General features: G+C 40.1%; 1 protein-coding gene across 1 annotated transcript in view; it reads left to right on the forward strand.

Moving 5' to 3' along the window:
* Positions 1-2,278: 2,278 nt before the first annotated feature.
* MDGA1 (MAM domain containing glycosylphosphatidylinositol anchor 1) overlaps positions 2,279-20,860 on the forward strand; it is a 307,118-nt gene continuing 288,536 nt past the window's right edge. The window contains exon 1 of the mRNA XM_070949906.1: positions 2,279-2,384. Within this exon, the coding sequence (XP_070806007.1) occupies positions 2,318-2,384 (67 nt within the window). The 5' untranslated portion in view covers positions 2,279-2,317. The remainder of the gene's footprint in view (positions 2,385-20,860) is intronic.

Genomic DNA, 20,860 nt, shown 5'->3' on the forward strand with positions numbered 1-20,860 from the left:
CTAAACGCTATCCCAATACAAACCAATCCTGTATGGTTGGCTTTGCCGCCCAGCCCGACTGCTCCCGGCTTCCTCGCCCAGGCTCCGTCGCCTCCGTTCCAAAGACAAGAAGCCTGGGTTATCGAGGCGGCGCAGACGGTCGGAGGGGGAAAAAAATAAAATAAAAAAAGCACCCGCCGTTTCTTTTCGAGGATGGCTGAGAAACCGGTATTTCTTTGCAAAGGGAGAGAGGCAAAAGAAGAAAGGAGGAGCGCGAAAGCGAAGAAGGAGAGAGGAAGAAAGCCACCGCCAGGCAATAAATAAAACAGATCGCTCTTCTTCTCTGCTCAGCTTTATTTGGTTTTTTTCCCCCTTAATTGGTCTCGAGCGACGCGCGGGGGAATTGGGTCTGAGGCAGGACGCCGCTCCAGCCCCGCACGGAGGATTTAATTGTGTCCCCCTCCTCCCTTAATTAGAAGGAATCAAACGGGGGGGAGGTAAGTAGGAGTGAGGGGAAGAAGTAGACACGACTCGCAGCTAAACCTCGCAGGCTCAAAACATTTATAATTAAAGAGGCCGCAGTTAGCAGGTTGCCCTTTTCCGAGCCATGCAGGAAATGCGGAGGCTGGCGATGGTTTGGTCCAGGAAGCTAGTTTAAAATGAGAACCACCTAAAAGGGTCCGTCTATAACCGGTCGGCCGTCTGAAATAAAAGACCAAGGCAAGGGAGCCTGCGAGCGAAGTGTAGTAACAATTTTCGCCCGCGATAACTGGCGGCGAACTGCAGCTGTGGCACGCGGGCCATTGTTTTTTGTTTTTTTTTAAAGACAGCGTTTTTCTAAGAAGGGGCGGAGCCAGCGGTGGACGCGCCCCTTTCTACAGAGCACCCTTTGCTTTTCAAGTTGAAAGCCACTTTCGGAAAGTTCCTTATTCTTCCGCTCCTCGAAGTCCCAGTTAGAAAACCTCTCTCTCTTCCTCGCCGTCGGGAGGAAGGGAGGCGAAAGTCTTGTACCTCTAGTGGGAAGTAAAGGGAGAGAGAGAGAAGTTATTAACCGCTACTGTACCATCACTCGGCGTGCGGAAACTTTGCATCTGTGACCGGAGGAGGAGGAAAAGTCGCATCCACGAACTGGACAAAGGGAACGGAAGGGGTGGAAAGGGCAGAAAAGCCCAGGGTTCATTGAGCAAGGCGGCTTCGGGGAGCGCGATGCGGAACGTTGCAGTCGAGCAAGATCATCAGCTTAGCAGCTAAAAGAAGCCAAGAAGTTTTTTTTTTTTTTTTTAATGGAATATATAGGAAAAGACGTCCAAGAGGGCTCGTCCTTGCGTTGAATTAATTTCAACACCGGTGTTGTACCAGCAAAAAGAAGAGAGGAGAATTTTTTTTAAAAAAAGCAGTTTATAGGCAAGAAACTGAGAATTACCTTTAGCCCAACTGCTGCATTTCTTCCCCAACCCCCCCCCCCACACACACACACACTCCTCACTTGACTTGTTTGTTCCAGGGGTTCGCAATCAGAGGCTTATTAGCTAAACGCCCCCCTCCCGCCCGCCCCCCGAAATCTGTGTCTTTCGCTCTCTGCCTCTTTCGAGTTGGCCCCAGTTGGCAGGCAGTTTGGGAAGCTGAAGCGTTCAGAGAGCACTTGACGTTTCTTTCTGCACAAACGTGATTGGAAAGATCGGGGCACCGCCGAAGGGCAGAATCGCCGAAGTTTATCTGGATTTAAATCTCACCACCGCTGGGATCGCCTCTTCTTCCTAGCGACTTTTTCTTTTTATTCGGTTAAGAACGCCACCCTTCATTTATTCACACACACACACACACACCGGTCCTCCCTCTCCGTGCATCTGGGTGTAAGTGAGTGAGGCTGTGTTTATTTTCTTCTCGGAGCTTGGGAAGAAGAGGACGGGGCAACGAGACCCCTGGCTTGCCTGCTCCCCCCCCCACACACACACACGCAAACACACCTTTCTTTCCCCCCCCTCCTCGCAACTCCTGCTCCGGGTCTGGGGAGGGGGGCTGTTTCACTCGGTTCCGACTGCTGCCTTGTGTGCGCGTCTGTTCGGAGGAGAGCGCGAGCTTCCCGGGAGCCAGATTGGCTGAGTCGAGTTCGCCAGCCGGGCTGAGACGCCTCCGTGGCCGACCCCTGCTTTTCTCCGGAGCTTCATCCTTCCCCCACCCGCTTCGAGGCCGCTGAAAGTGGGGTACCAACAACCGGGATTTTTACGCTCCTCGCTTTTTTTTTTTTTTTTTTTTAACGGATCCACCATCTGGCTATCTGGGTTGCCTTTGGGTCTGGCTTCTATTCTTCTCTGGCTATGAAGGTTCTGTCTTGAAGATGGAGACACTGTGGCTTTTATTCCTGTCGCTGGTCCCGGTGTACATCAGGGGACAAGGGGTCTATGGTAAGAGGCATGGTAGTTTTCGTCTTCGGAGGAAATAAAAGGGTGAGCTTTTGGGGGGAGGGGGAGGGAGGGAAGTAGGGATTGGAGAGCTGGGCTGTATAATCGGATCAAAGTTTTGGGGGTGTTTGTTTTCGGAAAGCACCTGCAGCGGAAGAAAGTAAACGATCGTGGGTAGAATTAAGGGTGGGGAAGTTCCCGATGCAACCCCATCCAGCTACTTTGTAATAATCTTGCCACGGTGACTTCGCCGCCTTTCCTCTTCTCCAACCCCGACCCTCCTATGATTTAGGAGACCTGAGATGTTATATGCTTTTTAAAAAAAAAAAACCCTTGAAAAGCCTCCGTCTGAGCGGCGCGAGGGAAAAAAGGGGGAAAAAAAAAAAAGACATTCGAAGCTGCGAGATTCCGTTCGATGGAAACAAACCAACTTGTTGTTCCTAAGCAGAAAAGGCGCCCTTTAAGAGCCGGTGGGCCATTCGTGCGTCTCCAGTCTCTGCTGGTCTTTGGGAAGACAAAGCTGGCCGGTCCACCCCCCCCCACTTTCCTCCCTTCCGTCCTTTCCTGTGCTTGTCCCCTTTTTTGGATCGCCCATTCCGTTACTAAAATGACCCCTTTCCCCTTTTCCTCCTTTGCCAATATGGATTTACATGTCGACACGCGTTTCGTTTCAAAAGAGGGTTGCTACGCTTGAGGAGCCTAGAGGGGACAAACGCCCCCCCCCCCTCAGCTTTTAAGATACCTTCCGATCGTGAGGGGGGGGTAGGAGGAGAAAGAGGCCAACTATGCCTGGAAGAAGGACCCCTTCCCTTTTTGCCACGAGGCGGCGGGAGGTGTGATTCGGGGGGGGGGCGGCATTGCCTCCGGCTCGCGAGAAAGGCGTCCCGGTCCAGTCGTCACTGAGCTCTAGAGAATTTAAAATGAAGCGGGACGGAGCGAGCTCTGCAAAACAGCACAGCGCATGCACGGGCACTGTTGCTGCTGGGATCCCCCCCCCCTACTCTCCCGCCCCTTTTGCTACTCCCGGGAGTGGAGAGAGGAGCTTGGGGAGCGACGGGAAAGGCTGAAGGCTGGCGTTAGAGACAGGAGCGGGGGTGGGAACGAGCGTTCCCGCCTGCAGACCGAGCGTAATGGTTGGAACGAAAGATTAAAAAGGCAGTAAGGAATCTTTAGTACGGTAGTTTTCGTGGATCACGCTGTCGTCGTTGTTTTCCTCCCCCTCACTTTTCCTGCCACTTTTTAAAAAGATCCTCTTTTCATCGAGGATTGGGAAGGAGATCCGTTCCACAGAGTTAGTGAACAGGTTGGTATCCTGTTTTCAAAAGGATGCTCGTTCACACACAGGAACAGCCAACTTGGCACAGAAACAGCTGACACGCTTGTCAGGAGTACCCCAGAAGAATCACAAGATTATTTATCCCTTGGCAGTGTAAAGGCAAGGCAGTGTGACACACGCTTGCCTCCTCCAGATGCCAAGGATGGACCAGAGCAGTGTCACTATTCAGTCCCCGCCTTTTGCTTTTGTCTAGTGTATGGTGAAGACTTCAGCTTTCCAAGGCATAATAAACACCTTGCTCTTTTGAACAGCAGCCTTGTGTATCCATAGCTGTGAAATCAAGTTCTCCAAACTCCTCTTTCTCTCCATCCCTGCAGGTAGAAAAGTTAAGGATCCTAAGCCTTATCTAGAACTTAATGGGGATCAACCCACAGGTCAGCTGGTTTTCCAATGGGTAACCTTTCCATTAAGATTGTAGTCCCCCTCCCTAATACAGCTAAAGCCTTTGTAGTCATTTTAATGATGCAGAAAAGGAAAATAAAAATAAAAGGGAATGGATTGTTCTCCTCTCCATCCACTGGGGCTACAATTGTCAATTTCAGTTACTTGCTTTCAATATTGTTTTTTTTTGTCTCTTATCCCCTCCCCCAATGCCTGGTTAGAAGAAGGGAGAGTATGGGGGAGAGATTAAAAACCTAGAGGGAAATTACAAGACATGCCCCAGAGAAGTGAGATGGGGTATGTAATGTCTTGGTTGCAAAAGAAATGTTGTGTGTGCAGGTTTTCACATCCCCATGGGTATTTTATATGCTTCCAGCCAAACTTTTTATTTTTAATTAGCTTGACTGTTGCAGTCCAAGCAGAACTAGTGGTCTGGTTTTCTATTCTCAGGCCTCTTCAGGGTCTTTTAAGGCTGCCAATCTTCATACTTGACTGTATTCTTTCAGACTTATTTCTGACTCTTGCTTCTTAATGAACTTAGCCCCCTCTCCTCTTTCTTTCATTTCTAGATTTTTGTTTTGCATTTCTTCCTATCTGCAGATGTTTAGCATAACAACTCTGGTATATTTCAGACACAGAAGGGGGGGCAGAATATGCAGAAAAATCAAACAGAAAAAGATACAAGTTTATTATTTAATCAACAGAGGTCATTTGCTCCTTCAACTGTTTTTTGTCTTCTCTATTTCTCTTTCAATGGCTTATGGAGAGAATAAAACCATTTTATTTTGCAATTATATCTTTAATTGTGGTTCAGATGAGTAGAATCAGTATTCCACAAACTTTCCATGGTCAACCATCTGCAGTTCCTTCTTTTTCCAAAGCAGTTTTTAACCACTGCTAATTATGTTAGTTTCTGAAGAGGGAGCTATTAATGTTTTGTGCAATGTTGAACTACAGCTTTTTGCTCTGGAAGAAAAATCTAATCTAGAATTACAGAGTCCTGCCCTTCTACTCCCTCCACGAAATTTGAGCTGCAGCTGTAGTTTTGAGCTGAATGTGATATGAGGATTTGATGTTCTTAGTGGTTGACCCTTGTGACCCTGGAAATTTTGTGAACTGTTATGCATCAGCATATTCTCTCACCCAGGCATTACATTTGATACCAGAATGGTTATAAAAGGCGGCTAAGAAAGGATCCTTGTACACCTTGTCATGAAAGCTGTAAATATAATCTAATAATCTAATGTCAGATTAAATCACATTAAACTAGATGATATACCTATTGTGGACTTTTATAAAAGGCAGCTCCCACATTTAATCAGAATAGATGGAACAAATTAGATTTGTGTTAAGAGAAGCACTTGGACCACAGGCTGAGAAGAACCTGAAAAAGCTAGCTATATAAACTGATCTTTGACATGATGACCGAACAAAGTCTGAGTCTTTTCATAATCTTCCTTTCCTTTGTTAGATGATTCCATCCATTCATCCAACTTAAGCTGGCTACCAAAAATTTGCACACGTACCCCTTCCCTAACTGTTAAACACACCATAGCTGTGAAAGAGAGCCTGCCAATGACTCTGACTATACTTGTCTTCCATGACCAAGTTCACATGTGCATATGAAGTGGCTCATCACTCATGTTAACAGATCTCTTGTGTAATTTAATTCCTATCCTTTTTTCAGCACTGGCTGCTTCATACTTTGCGGAGGTCACAGAATGCCGTTTTATGTGGAAAGGAGATTACCGCTGTAACCCTGAAGAAAAGTTAAACAAAATCCCTTCTCCCCTACAAAACAAACTGTTCTGCATGAATGACTTGCCATCTAATAGGGCTCCCATAGGAAGAGATTTAAAGTGGCAAATAAATCAGGGCCGGCTCTTCTATTGAATAGCGTGCTACAGTTTTGCTAGGCGCCTGGATTTGGGTATTGTGAACGAGCAATAAATCTAATGTATCTTTTACTGTGTTTTTACTCTCAGGAACGGAAGCCCTATTTGGCTTACTTGCCACAAAAAACTTGGGCTGACCTTAGGTATTCCGCATCTTAATTGGACTGGGCACCATTTGTTATTCTGCGGCAGGCCGCAAGATTTTGTCAGCTGGCCCTGGCGGGTTACAGTTTTGATAAAAATGACTCCTGGGAGAGAAATAAATGAGTAAAAAAAATACACATCAGACAGAAAAAGCCCTTTTCATTGTTTTCTCCCCATAACCTCTTATTTTGGATAGTTGAGAATTCTGTAATGTTTTTAAAGGCTGTGATTGACAAGGGTGGGCTGTGTTTTAGAGAGAGAACTTGCAGCGAAGAGTGACAGTTCAGAGACAGAACTCTCTGATTCTGTGAACTGGAGAGCGACACATCTTGATCAGGAGGCTTCTGAATCTTACTGGATTTTCATGCCAGTAATGATTATCTGCCAAAACTAGATTGTACTGTGTTAGCAAAACAATACATTGATGTCAACTCTAATTATTTATTAGAAAAGTGGGAATTATGAAAAGATCTTTGGAAACTTCCTTCATATTACACTTGTCCATATGCATAAAACAATAGATTGTTCAGCCATGGAAAGTATCTCTGTAGCAAAATATCCTAAGCATCAGCTGAATTATATATACATATATATTTTTTAAAAAAAATAAGGAAAGTAAAATACCTATTTAAATTTAAACATGGGTTGAAATAGGTATTGAAGATGAGTGGAAAGAAAGGGGATATGGGAGAAAGGAAATACTCTATTTTCCCAGACAAATATCAAGACTGCAGATATATTTTATCTTGGAATTAATATGAAGGGTATATGTATATAGGAGGGGAGAAATGGTATTTTAAAGCTCACAAAATAAATCTTGTGAGGAGAGGACTGTTCTGTTTGGAACTATAGAAGCTGGACTGCTGTTTTATTTACCTTAGAAGGAGAATTTAACAAGCTTTGATAGGAGTGTTATTGCTAACATGGATCTGCTGACAGCCCAACTTTCTCTTAGTGCACTGAGGAAAAGGCTCAGCAGCTGGCAGTTCCCCATCATTGTCCTCTTGCAAAAAGCAAATCTTCAAGGAACCTTCCAGGGAAAAAAGAAGAAGAAGCTGAAGGGAGGAGCTTCAAAGGAACACATTTGGCTACATCCTTCGTGAACAGTCAAACAGAAATCTTACAGGGGAAGCTGTAGTTATTGTAGACTTGGAAAGCAGACAGAATATGCACAGCAGGAGCTATTCTTCACTGCTGACAAGAGAGAGAAAAAGAGCGGGAAAAATTTGGCTTAGTGAACGATTCCCTACTTTCTAAGACTATGGAGTCGGTACTGTATTTTTGAACATGGCAAGGTGTATAGTGAAATACTCTTCTTTTGCTTTAACGCCCTGGGAGAAAGGTTGAGGAGAGACTATACTACTGCTTTCTTTTTAACCACAGTGGGTTATCGTGTCATTCTAACTGAAAAGTCCTCTTTTCCTTCAAGTTTTAACTTCACACTGATAGGGTTGGCAGGCTTCATTGTGATACTTTCAGCAGCTTGATATGCAGGTGTTAATAGATGTTAAATAAGGTGACCAACTTTTTTACAGAGAAGAAGGACACAAATAAATTGAAGAAAAAAATATCGTAAATAAAAGAAACATTTTATTCATTTCAACAATGAGTCTAATGTGTGCATGTGTGCCCTGTCGTGTTTTGGTAAGAAGTAAACAAAGCCACTTGTGCACAGCATACTCTTGCATGCGATGCACTCTCTCAAAACAATTCTGTGTGGAGCGCATGTACCTCATAACCGCGTCTCGCTGCACTGTACCGAGCCTTGATGAATCGTCATGTCAAATACAAATACGTCACATCACATGCAACAAATCGGATCAGCATCGATCGAATACAGAGATTTACAGATTAGTCTTCAAATATCGAAAAGGAGGACACTTTTCGAGAGAGGACAGAACTTACAAAAGAAGGACTGTCCTCCCTAAAGAAGGACGATTGGTCACCTTATGTTAAACATTCACTAGGGCAAAATATTAATTGGTAACTCCAGTAAATTGAGCTGGTAGTGGAGGGCAGGTCAAGTTTTTCTCTAGTAGGGAATTCTTCAAAACATCTTCTGTTCTAAAGCAGGGGTCTCCAACCTTGGCAACTTTAAGATGTGGACTTCAACTCCCATCTTTGCTTCCTCAGCAAAGCTGGTTGAGGAATTCTGGGAGTTGAAGTCCACAAGTCTTAAAGTTGCCAAGGTTGGAGACCCCTGTTCTAAAGACTACTCTTCCTCTACTGAGGAATCACTTGGACGATGGAGAGCATCCCCAAATCTAGGGATATCAACTGGTATTGCTGTGTTGCTTTAAAACAAGATGAAATGTTAATTGATTGCATGCTATTTAACCCTCCTTCCCTTTAAAGCAACTTTCATAGATCTTGTTTCTTGTTCTCGTGAAAATGGTACCTTCCTAGCTTGAAGAGATCCCAATGGACTGGCCATCTGTTAAATAATATTCTTTATTAATAAATTATTTTCCTTTGTCCTGTGTTCCATCAGCTTTCCTTGCCTATTCGATAATGACGATGCAAATTCTAGGGACACCAGCCTTATCTTAGAGCAGTAAAATTCCTAAGTGAGTTTTGGTGTACCATAACTGTTTTTCCAGTTTTTCTCTACCTCTCGCCACAAAGCCCATGTTATTTTTATGGCCCTTTCACTCACAGAAATCCATCTTTGTAACTTTAACTTTTTGTTTCTAGCAGCTTTTTAAAAATTTTCTGTGGACCAAAATGCCTAACATCCAATGTGGATTTTAGCTTTCCTGCTGTTGCTGTTGTTACACAGGAGTCATGTTGCCTGCCTGGATGATGCTTCTCTTCAGTGTAATTGTCCTTGCCCTTTTTAATCCCTGAACCTAGCATTTAGACCATTTCATACAACCACCAAACAACCCACGGAGCCATCTTAGTATGCAGGACTGGGAACCTGACATTATCCACCTGACAGGTTGTTTGCAACTTACTGGTAGGAGTCAAAATATTTCACTAGAGGTGTCATCGGAAACCACTATCCAATGCTAATTTTTGTAGGAACATGAAGACAGATGTTGAATAATTTGATATGAGCAACATATCTTAGAAAATTATCACCATGTCAGGTTATTGTCAGATTTTTGAGGAAATCCATATTCCAGACAACTTGAAAAGACAGAGTGAGTGAAGGTGTGGCAAGTGCCTGATAAAATCTGTCTGTGTGTGTGTGTGTTGGGGGAAGGGAGTGTAAAAGAGAGAGAAAGAAAGAAAACAGCATTGGGGGAAAAAAAACCCTTTTAATGCATTTGCATTTTGCAGTCAGCAGCATTAGCAATTCAAAAAGTGTTCTTTTTCTAAGTAGTTGTCTATAACTTCTCCAGATGGAGTTCCTGTTTGTTTAGACAAGTGGAGATTGCTGAAACAATGAAGCAGTTGCTTCAGGACTGTAATCCAAAGTGAACAAACCCAGTTCTCACTGTAAGGTGTCCCAACAGTACTTCAGCTATAACCTTCGCCTCGCTATTTCAATTCACTCTTAGATCTCTATGTATACGCTTTGAATTGTCTGCATTACTTGCACGCCTAATCTTAAGGTCCATACAATTGTGTTTGCAAAACAAGGACAAGGACTCCTAATTATCCAGAGGCAGCTAGTTGCCATTTCAACCTTTAATTTCTCAATTACATTAATAAATTGCCTTTAGGAATTGTGCACCAGAAAAATTGGTTTGTAAAAAGGAGTCCCAAGAAAGCCGTTTGCTACATATCAGGTTTGTAACAACAACTCCCTTCCCCTCATGCCAATTACAAGATGGAAACCAGGTTAGGTATTCTAACAGGCTTATTCCTGCTTGTGTTTTTTGTAAGTACTTGGGCTGTGGACCAGAGTCTGATAATACATGTGTTCAAACATAAAATACCCATTAATGCATGGATTCCATACACATTAAGCTCCTAAAGCATTCCCCTTGTGTTGCCATCCTTACACACTGGAACTAAAACTTCTGGATTCTTAGCCAGGTTAATGAGGATCCCCAAAGCTGTATTTCCTTGGAAGATGTCAAGGGGGCACTATAGGTGACATCCCATTGCATTGTACAGGTAGTCCTTGACTTACAACAGTTTGTTTAGTGACCGTTCAAAGTTATAATGGCATTGAAAAATGCGATCATTTTTCACAGTTATGACCTTTCCAGCATCCCCATGATCATGTGATCAAAACTGAGATGCTTGGCAACTGGATCATATTTATGACTGTTGCTGTGCCCCAAGGTCATGTGATCACCTTTTGCGACCTTCTGACAAGCAAAGTCACTGGGGAAGCCAGATTCACTTAACAACCAGGTTTCTAACTTTCAACTGCAGTGATTCACTTAACAGCTGTGGCAAGAAAAGTCATAAAATGGGGCAAAACTAACAACTGATGTCTCACTTAACAACAGAAATTTGGGGCTGAATTGTGGTCATACATCGAGGACCACTTGTATTTCTCTAAGATGAATAAATGTATTGATCATAATCTTTGATAATTTAGTATTGAGTTTGTGCACTGCGTAACTAGATAGCAGAAGATAAGTGCTTGTGAAATAAAATGGTTTCAAGCAATTATTCGTTGTATAATATAAACAAATGACATTTCTACAGAATTAGCTAGAATTATAATGTGAAAATAAGAATAAATAAACATAAAATCAAACATTAATTTAGGCTGATGGTTCGGCTTCTACAGTGGTCTTTGGCGAGCAGTTTGAGGAGCAAAGAACTTTATTAACTAGTGAGAGAAGATCAAAATGAAATAATATTGTATGTGTTTGTATGTGTTAGATGTGACCTTTTGGAATCAGTGTGTTATCATTTCTAAAACATTCAGAAATAAATGTCAGCTATCAAAGAATGGAGCCTATTTTTATGAGTTGGATTCTAACCAATCACTGCATTTGAAACTTGGAAAGAAATTTTCTTGGGTTGCTGCCAGACATGCTAGCTTGTTTTGACAAATGAAAGATAAGTTTAAGCATGGTATAAGGCTTAAAAACCGTAGGTTTGGACAAAACTCAACAGCACTTTTTCATACAGCTGTTGACAAGAATAGGATTGCCAACATGATCGCCAATGTCCGATGACGGATATGGCACAACAACAACAAGAAGAAGGTATAAGGATTGGTCATAAATCCAAACATGACTTAACTTTTTTTTCCAATCTTTCTGCAGCTATGTCGGAACAAGTAAAGAGGAGTATCTTAAGCCTGGAAGACAGGATTGTTGGGACTGAAAAGATGGGTTCCCACCGTAGTGAACGGCATATTCTGATAATTGAAAATAGCTCTATGCCCTTATATAATATGAACATACCCTGTTTCCCCAAAAATAAGACATCCCCTGATAATAAGCCCAATTGGGCTTTTGAGCACATGCGCTAAAATAAGCCTCTCCCCGAAAATAAACCCTCCCCGAAAATGTTTAAATGCAGAGCTGGAAATCAGGTAAGACGGCAAGAGGAGCCCCATCTTGCTCCACGGGCCCCAAAATAATAAGACCTCCCCCAAAATAAGGCCAAGTGCTTATTTCAGGGTTCAAAAAATATAAGACAGGGTTTTATTTTCGGGGAAACATGATAATAACAGAGACATGTTTCTGTATAGCTCTAGGGCTCCAGTTCAGAGATTTTTCTTAGATTATCATCCCTTTCGCTCCTAAAACATTGGTTTCTTATCAGTTTAGATCCTACATCTACCCATATTCAACTGGCAAAAGACCCCTGCAGACTTAGTTCTATGAGATCTGACCTTGGGAAGGGGAAAGAGAGCAGTGAATCATTAGGAGAGGAGAAAAGATAACAATTTTTTTCTGAAAATATAGAAGGCATGAGGAATCACTCAAACTAATCCTGACTTGCTTTTGTTTAATATTAACATGGGGCAGAGAGAAACCCTGACTGGTTTTCAGGAGCCTGTTATTCTATCCCAGTGTTTCCCAATTTTGCAACTTTAACTCGCCTGCATTTCACCTCCCAGAATCTCCCACCATCATGGGAAAATGAAGCTCTCGGTAGCAACCAGTATTCTTTACTTGCCTTAAAATTGCTAAGATTAAGACACACGGTGCTATCCTTATATATGGGATTTGACTAGAAATGTTTATAACTATAGGTGGATTATATTTATTCTAGCTCAAAGAATTAATATATTCCATGCTTGCATCTGTACTGAAGAAAATTGGAAGTTATTTTTTTCTATACAGTATCTTCTTTTCCCTTGTCTGTACCCCTAACTTTGAATCTTCCCTGCTTTCCTCTCTCTTCTCTCCCCCCCTTTTTGTTCTTTGTATATTATACTTTTCTGAAATCTCATAAAGTTGTCAAAATAAAAAAGAGAAACACAACTTTATCCTACAGTCATAAAGAATATTCCTGGAGTTCCTGCCATGCCTGGTTTTTTTGACCTTGCTTGCTTCGAGGGCTAGCAAGCTATTGTTCTCTTGGGTTATGATAGTTGCATTGGAAGGATCTAAATCTAGCTTGGGAGAGGATACCACTGTTGTGATGAAATATAGCTGTTTATACAGATGAAAGTTTTGCTTTGCTTTGCTGGCCTTGTGAGCCAGCAGTCTCAGAATCCTTTCTAAAGATTGTGACGGGGAAAAGAAGTAACTGCAACAGAAGAAAGTCTGAAATTTTCAAAACAGCCTGTTTTGAAAGAGCAGGCAAGTATTTTTTTTTTAAGAAAGAAAACCTAACCTATTCCTCAAAATAGTTTTGAGAAAGATCATTGTTTGAGCAATTTTTGTTCTAGCTGAATGGGAAATACAGCATCACTTGATGGTCCCACTCTTGTTTCCACACATACTTCTTGTTTCCACACATGCTGAGATATCATATTAACCACCAGGAGGCAGTACATGACCAGCTTCATTCTTACTGGGTCTCATCAGATATATATACCAATTTTTTTTTCTATGGGATGCAAATATTCTACCAAGAATTAAACTCACAGACCATTGCATGTTCTGTACTAAGCATAGTCCACAAGCGTACTCCACAATTTTCAGTCCACAAGTATAGTCTCTGCCTCCTTCCATTTCAGGTTGCGGTTTTTCCAATCTTCCTGAAAGGTTTGGTCCAGGTTTTCTTTGGCCTTCCTCTTTTTCTCTGACCATCGGGTGGTATCCAATTGATTGTGGTTTTTGCTAGACGTTGTTCAATCATGCGGAGCACATGTCCAGCAAAGTGCATTCTTCATTCTGTCGCCATCTCAGACAGTCTCCAGGAATTACTTCCTTGTAGAATTTCCTTGTTTGTGACATAGTCCCGATATGAGATGTGAAGAATTCTTCTGAAACAGTGTTGGCAGATGTTGATCTTATGAATAATTATTTTTGTAGATTTCCAGGTATCACTAACATAGATGGCAGTCAGTATGACAATGGCATTAAATACTCTGAACTTGGTTGCTGTGTTTGTAGTGGACGTAGTCCATATTGAGTACATATGTTGGAAGACAACAGTTGCTTTACCTATTTGGCATTTCACAACTGCTTCTGTTTTTCCATCTGTATCCCTGATACTACCAAGGTAGTTATTTTGCTCCACAAAATTTTAAGGCCTGCCCTCCTAATGTTATCAGAGTGTTGTCTTGTACATTGCCAACTTGCAACCACTTGGTCTTTTTCTTCACTAATTTTTAACTTGCCTCCCTCATTAACTTAGTGTGGGGAGACATGGAGACAACCTTGGTGAAAGTGTTCAGAGATTGTTACAATAATAGCATGTGCATATGCATGCTTTGAGCCCAGGAAACGGAATGTATTAAAAAGAGACTTAGATTACTCCCAGGAACAGTCTACCCTTTTCCCCCCAAAATAAGACATCCCCTGATAATAAGCCCAATCGGGCTTTTGAGTGCATGGCAATAAGGCCAAGTGCTTATTTCAGGGTTCAAAAAAATATAAGACAGGTTCTTGTTTTCAGGGAAACACGGTAATATTTTTATTATTCGCTTATAATTTTCACTGTTTTATTGTTATTTTATTGTATTTTATAAACATTTATGTTTATAAACATAACATTCCTATGTTATGACCCATGGTTACAATAATAAACTTATTTACTTACTTACTCCCAGAGGTATAAGAGGGAGGCAAGGGAAAACACAGGTGTACAAGATTCTGCTCCAATATTCTATCTCAATCAATCAATCAATCTTACACTCCATATTTGCTTAAACTCAGACACACACACAGAGAGAGAGATGTTTATATATATATCATGTTATATATCCATATATGAGGTTTTAAATGGTTTGTAGGTTTATCTAAAACCTTGTACTCAGGAACACTATAACTCTACTCTGACAGCTTAAGGAAGGTAGACTATATACACCATAGAAGCCAATGTATATGAGGAGCAGATATACAATACTGATAGCTCCCTTGAAGAGGCATGCATGATTAAGAACTATTGTTTTGCTATTGTATTATCTGGTATCATAGAAGAACCAGCTATCCTTCTAGAGTCCTCCCTGTGCAGTTGGGATCTTGCTCATGAAGAGAAGCTTACATGAAGGAAAGTCCTTTAGGTCCTCTTTAAACACATGGAAATTGTGGGTTGAGTCATGTAGGCAGCCAGAACCATGTCAGGATCTCTCAAGCAACATGGCCCTGCTTCTCTTCAACTACACAATATCTTCTCATGTGGAACAGCTTGCAGAATGACACACTGTCACTGTAAACCATCATCCAAAACCAAAGGAATGCAATTCAATGGAGGAGTGTTGCCTGCCCAATGGAGGGTCACAAGCTCAATTCTGGGCTTATCCTATTAAAAAGAATTGGACACGTTCTCAGGAACTTGATCTGTTAAAAAAAAAACTGTACTGTTAATTTGGCTACTTCTGGGGAAACCCTATATACTTTTGTGTATATTCTGGTCTGTAGAAGCCAAAAAGAACAATGCAGTAATAATAGACAAGTCAAATTTTTCATTTTGCTTTCTTGCTTTTTGAGGAAGGGCTTTTCTTAGTGTAAAATGGATGTGATCACAATGTAATGCCCCTGCTTTACCCCACTTTCATTATAAAAAGTGAACAATTATACCAGTTATAACCAGTAATTTGTCTCCAGATTTCAGCAGTGTAGTCTTGGGATATCGGGAGCTCTAAAAAAAGGGCTGGAAAAGTAGGCAACCTGTGAGATACTACCTGGCTCTGGGATAATAATAAAAAAAAGCCATTGGTTTTTTTATGTGACAGCTTCATAATTATGATGTATATTACAGTATGTCTGTAGTAATTATGGAATTGCTGCAATTTAGTTAATTAACAAATCTCCAGGTTGAAGAAGATGCAGTAACAAGCATGCCGTGTACCAATTTCTAAGTTACATTAGTTTCATTCACCAAATAAAATTGGTCTCCTGCTACACTAAATTCAGACATATATTTCAAAAGCCTTTTTATTCCTGCAGATAACTTGCAAGATTTCCATTTACGTTTTTTAAAACATGGGAAAAGGTCTTTTTGCAATTAACTAACTACTAATTCAGTTTTCTGCATCAACATCTGTTATATCCAGAATCTGAGTTTTTTTCCCCCCATCCAGCATGACAGAGCTGAATGGTTAAAATCCATAAAAAAGAAATGTTCAGCTTTCATCATTCCTCATTTTTTTCCTTACTCAAACCACTTTTCTTCCCCAGCCTCATAAGGTAGCTGCAATGATTTATTTGTTTATAATATCCATTTCTATCTAGATGCCAAACAACATAGCATATTGTTTGCCATTGGAAACACAGGCATCAGCTATTTGATGATCAACAGGTATAGGTCTGATTTTGATATTTCTCTACTTTTGTTGGCATTCTGGCATTCAGCATTCTCAGATGGTGACCAACAGAAATAAAACTTGCTTTGGAGGAGGAGAAAAAAGGATTGCTCAAGGGATCTTATGGCTCTCTCCGGCATGTATATGTGTGGGGCAGAGAGGTACAGAACCTAATTAGAAATTATTATTAACCAAATATCCTGAACATCTGTTCCTTTAAAGATGCTTTTATTTTTTTTATTGAAAATTCTCACAAGCTTTTCTTTCTTTTGAGCAGAAAATTAGCATACAGAAGGTTTTACTTTAATTATTATTATGTGCTGCTCTGCAAAGATGGTATCAAATTGACCCTTAAAATGAGTTATGAAGGGAATCAATAACCTGAAGCAGGAAATAAAGAAACCAAGGGCAGAAGTCACTCACAGTCTAATAACAGTTACATCTACTGTAGAGAAGTTACCAAATGGATAAAAATGGGATTCTTGCAGGACATGAGTGAGTTTTCACAGAACTGGTGCCTGGATGTGTTATATCAGGCTGCAGGTAGGAACCTCAGACAGATCAACACTTTACATGCAGAAAACTAACAGATCCAAGAAATGGATGGTTCCATTTCTTGGTTCTTGTACAGCCTTCTCTTTGCTCTACTATTTTTTTAACAGATTAACAGAGTTGGAAGGGACCTTGCAGGTCATCTAGTCCAACCCCCTGCCCTAGCAGGAAACCCTACATCTGCCTCTACCTAGGATCGAACTCACAAGAGCCCCACCTCCAGGCCACCGCAGAAGTAGTTTTGTGTGCTAAAAATGTCTACTTGGAAGAGGGTTGGGGTTTTTTTTTTTTGAGACAGTGGTTTTTCTGTGCCATCTGAAATGATAGGCATAGTTTAACTACCCTGTTTCCGCAAAACTAAGACCCAACCGGAAAATAAACCCTAGCAATATAAACCCTGCTCATAATATAAGCCCTACCCCTAAAATAAGATCCAGTTAAGATTGTCAGCCAGATGGATGTATTTAGTATTGTATTTCCCCCAAAATAAGACCTAACCAGAAAATAAGCCCTAATGTGTCTTTTGGAGCAAAACTTAACATAACATAACATAACATAACATAACATAACATAACATAACATAACATAACATAACATAACATAACATAACATAACATAACATAACATAACATAACATAACATAACATAATATGGGACACCTGCCATGACCAATAACATGTACCGTCTATCCCAGGGGACTCCAACCCCTGGTCCATGGACCAGCACCAATCTGTGGCATGCCAGCAACCAGGCCACACAAACAAGTGAAGATCCATCTGTGGGATGCAGGCAGCATGTAAAAACCCACATCCCCTCCAGTCCGCGGAAAAACCTTTCTCCCTGGAACTGGTTCCTGGTAACCAAAAAGTTGGGGGCCACTGGTCTATCCTACAGCGCCTCCAGAGATTCTAATTACACAATGTTTTTTTACTTCACACTGAAAAGAGGATCACCCCTGTGCCTGCAGCTGTTTCACCCAACGTGTTGATCAACATCAACCATATTCTACGGTACTACAGGTAGAGGGGGTGCATGGAATTAGCTTTGCTCTGCTTATGCGAACCAGCAGGGGGAGTGCTTGTCACTTTTATTCTTGCATGAGTCCCTTTATTGAATTCTGGATTCTTTAAGTCCCCAAAATTGTATCTTCTAATTACTAGCCCTCCTTGTTTGTCTAGTTGACCTCAGTTTAATTCATCCTGAGTTTAAATTATAGATATATAGATATAGATATATACATTCAACTTTTATAATGATACTTCTCTGCAGGTAGGCACATGAATCATATCTATTTAAAAGGAACTGTAATGAATGCTGAATGCTTGGGTAGTAATAGCTGCGCAATATAAAACAGAAAGAAAACTCCAGTCTCTATTTGTGTGCTTTTTCTTTTTGTCTATGGAACCATCTTCTAAAATAAAAAAATAATAAAGCTAAGAGGGAATGTTAGCAGCAGGTGCTTAAAAACACAGAAGTTGTCATAGGAAGGAAGAAACTTGTGATTTAAGATTAGCCAGAAATCTGGTAGGGTTATATCATGTTTCTTATTCAAAGGAGAACAGAGATTTCAAAACACGCAGGGACATTTAATGTAGTACCTTAAAGCAGCTATTACCAGAACAGTATAATAAAGGGAATATATACTTAATTTTGCATATAGTAATGGCAGCAAGAATAGTGTTTGCACAACAATGGAAAAATGAAGAGGTCCCGACAGATGAAAGTGTAATAAAAAAAATATTAGAATGTGCTGAGATGGATAGATTGACATTTAAGATAAGAGAAAAGGAAGAAACAGAATACTTTTTAACATGGAATATATTTTACCAATGGTTAACTAACAAAAACAGAGGTTAGAATTTAAAAAGAATTCAAAGAGATAATAAAAATGTGTATTGAAAATTTTGCAAGATGGACAGATTAATTGTTTTATTTATGATTAATATTGATATGTTTATTAAGATTACTAGTATGATTATGGTTATTGTTGTATTTTTATTTAAAATTAATGATACCCAGACAACACGCTGTTCAGATAGACATGGATTTTTTTATGTTTTTAAAGAAAACATAAAAAATATATTCATACATATTATATATTCAAAAAAAAAAAAAAGCAGCAATGTCTTTTTACAGGATTGTATCCTCTGCAGCTGCAATGCAATCTTGGGAAAAGACCCATTTAGCTTAAGGAATTGTCCACAGGTACTATGTGCTCTTGATACACTTTTAAAATCCATTGTACGGGGCAGCATTTTTTTTTTCTTTTCAATCTGAAAAGATGAAACATAACATGAGCAGCTTTAAGATTGTTACATTTATGAAAGTTTTGTTGAAAATTGCCATTTTTAATTAAAATATTTGCAACATTTTTCCTTGATTAAAAGTCTTCTATTCGTAAACTGAGATGGCTTATGGAAAAACTGTTTTAACAGTTTTCCAACAAGTGTTGGAAAAAGTAAAATATTGAAAAAAGTTTTAGTGAAAAGTTTAACCGTAGTAAATGCTTTATGGAGTATTATTTGAATCCTTTAAAAAGTATTATTTTATTAGAAGTTATAAAAGCAAGAATAAAACTTAGTGCAAATTAAAATAAAGGAGGAAGGAAAATCCTGTCTAATCATCAAAGCCATAGACCATAAGTTCATTTTTTCCCTGTTTTACAGAACAGTCCTATTCAGGACAATCTTTCTAAGTTTAAACATTGGGTTAACCACCTGCAGAATCCCAAAGCTTTTTTCTTCAGGCATTTGAATTTTGTGCAATAATTTTGAAACCTGATTCATGAATAAGAGCAATAATTTTGATTAAATTTCACAGTCTCCTGGTTTCTACTCTGGTAAATTGGGTCTTTCTCATCGAATTTAACATTAGATAGAAGCAATCTCGATGTCTTACGGCTACCACATTTGGGAATTATTGTGCTAGATATTGCTAATTAGTGGCCAACTCTCTGAAATTAATGTTCTTGTTGCAGATCCATCTCCAGTAGAGATAACATTCATTTCTGGGAAGAGCATCAAATAATGTATCACTGAGGTATAGATGTAGGGGGATAACTTCTTATGAGACACTTTATATCTTTGTCTCCCATCATGAAAAAAAAGACATGATTTATGCATTCTCAAACCAAGTATTTCGGTGGTATGAAGGTTCTCAGTTTAATCATTGTGCATGGTATTTGACAATACAATTTGACTTTGAAAATACTTTAAAATACCCAAAGAAAATACACTCGACACATGGTGTGGACTAAGGAATACTTTAGAAACCTCTTAAGAATGGTTATTGTGAGAATGATTATTCTTGATTGCTCTGCTTGAAATGGATAATGATAAGCAGTGATTCAACCATTTCTGGAATGGTAAACATCCTTTGAGAAAAAAGTTCTACCTCCAATTTTTGAAACATGATGATTTAACTAATCCTCTTACTATTGTTACCATAATTTTACCAGTGATATCCAGTAATTACAAATATATTGGTTTCTAATCATTACATTGAAGATGTGGAGGGAGGGAGGGAGGGAGGGAGGGAGGGAGAAAGGATATATGAGACTCACTTAAAGTGAGAGGCACAATAGAGTTAACAAGACATGGCTTACAAAACAAAATAAAGTGTTTATGTGAATTGGATAAGATGCTGGTATTTTATGGAGTAAAAAAGTCAGTGTACCGAGTTGGGACTGAACAAGTGTTGCTGGAATCTTTAATAGTAGATGCGGACCATAATACAACAGAGCCATTGCATAAAATAAGGTACTGTGCATGCTAGACAGCTTGCTAGCCTGCATTCTTCTGAAACCCAGGCATAGCATAGCTAGCTAGTAAGACACTGAACTGAACTTGTTATGTTTGGGTATGTGGGAATGTAAATGAATGAAGCTTCTAGTTAGTAAGTGAACAATAAAAATAGTAAACGTGCATTTGTTTTCCTATGTCCTGAATGTCTGGATAATTAAGAGTAATTAGTAGTATTAAAATAGCAAGTATCTAAAGCACTGTTATTAACATCTGCTGCCTGCAATTATTGCAAGTTCAAATCTCACCAGGCTCAAGGTTGACTCAGCCTTCCATCCTTTCAAAGGTAGGTGAAATGAGGACCCAGATTGTGGGGGCAATAAGCTGACTTTGTATAAATATACAAAAGTATGAAGGCTATTGCTTAACACATTGTAAGCCACCCTGAGTCTCCGGAGAAGGGCGACATATAAATTAAAGCAAAAAAAAAAAAAGTATCACTTTGCCACTTATTGTAGTCCTCTGTGAGATTATCCATCCTTTCTGCTCCCACTCCCCAGGAGGAATTTTCTCTAAATGTTGCTGGCAGAAACTGAATGTCCTGCCACACACTAATTAAAACACTTTATTCTGAATTTCATGCAAGG

This window comes from Pituophis catenifer, unplaced genomic scaffold (assembly GCF_029215685.1).
Source record: "Pituophis catenifer annectens isolate HBS135680 unplaced genomic scaffold, rPitCat1.0.hap2 SCAF_1, whole genome shotgun sequence".
In the NCBI taxonomy this organism is placed as follows: domain Eukaryota; kingdom Metazoa; phylum Chordata; class Lepidosauria; order Squamata; family Colubridae; genus Pituophis; species Pituophis catenifer.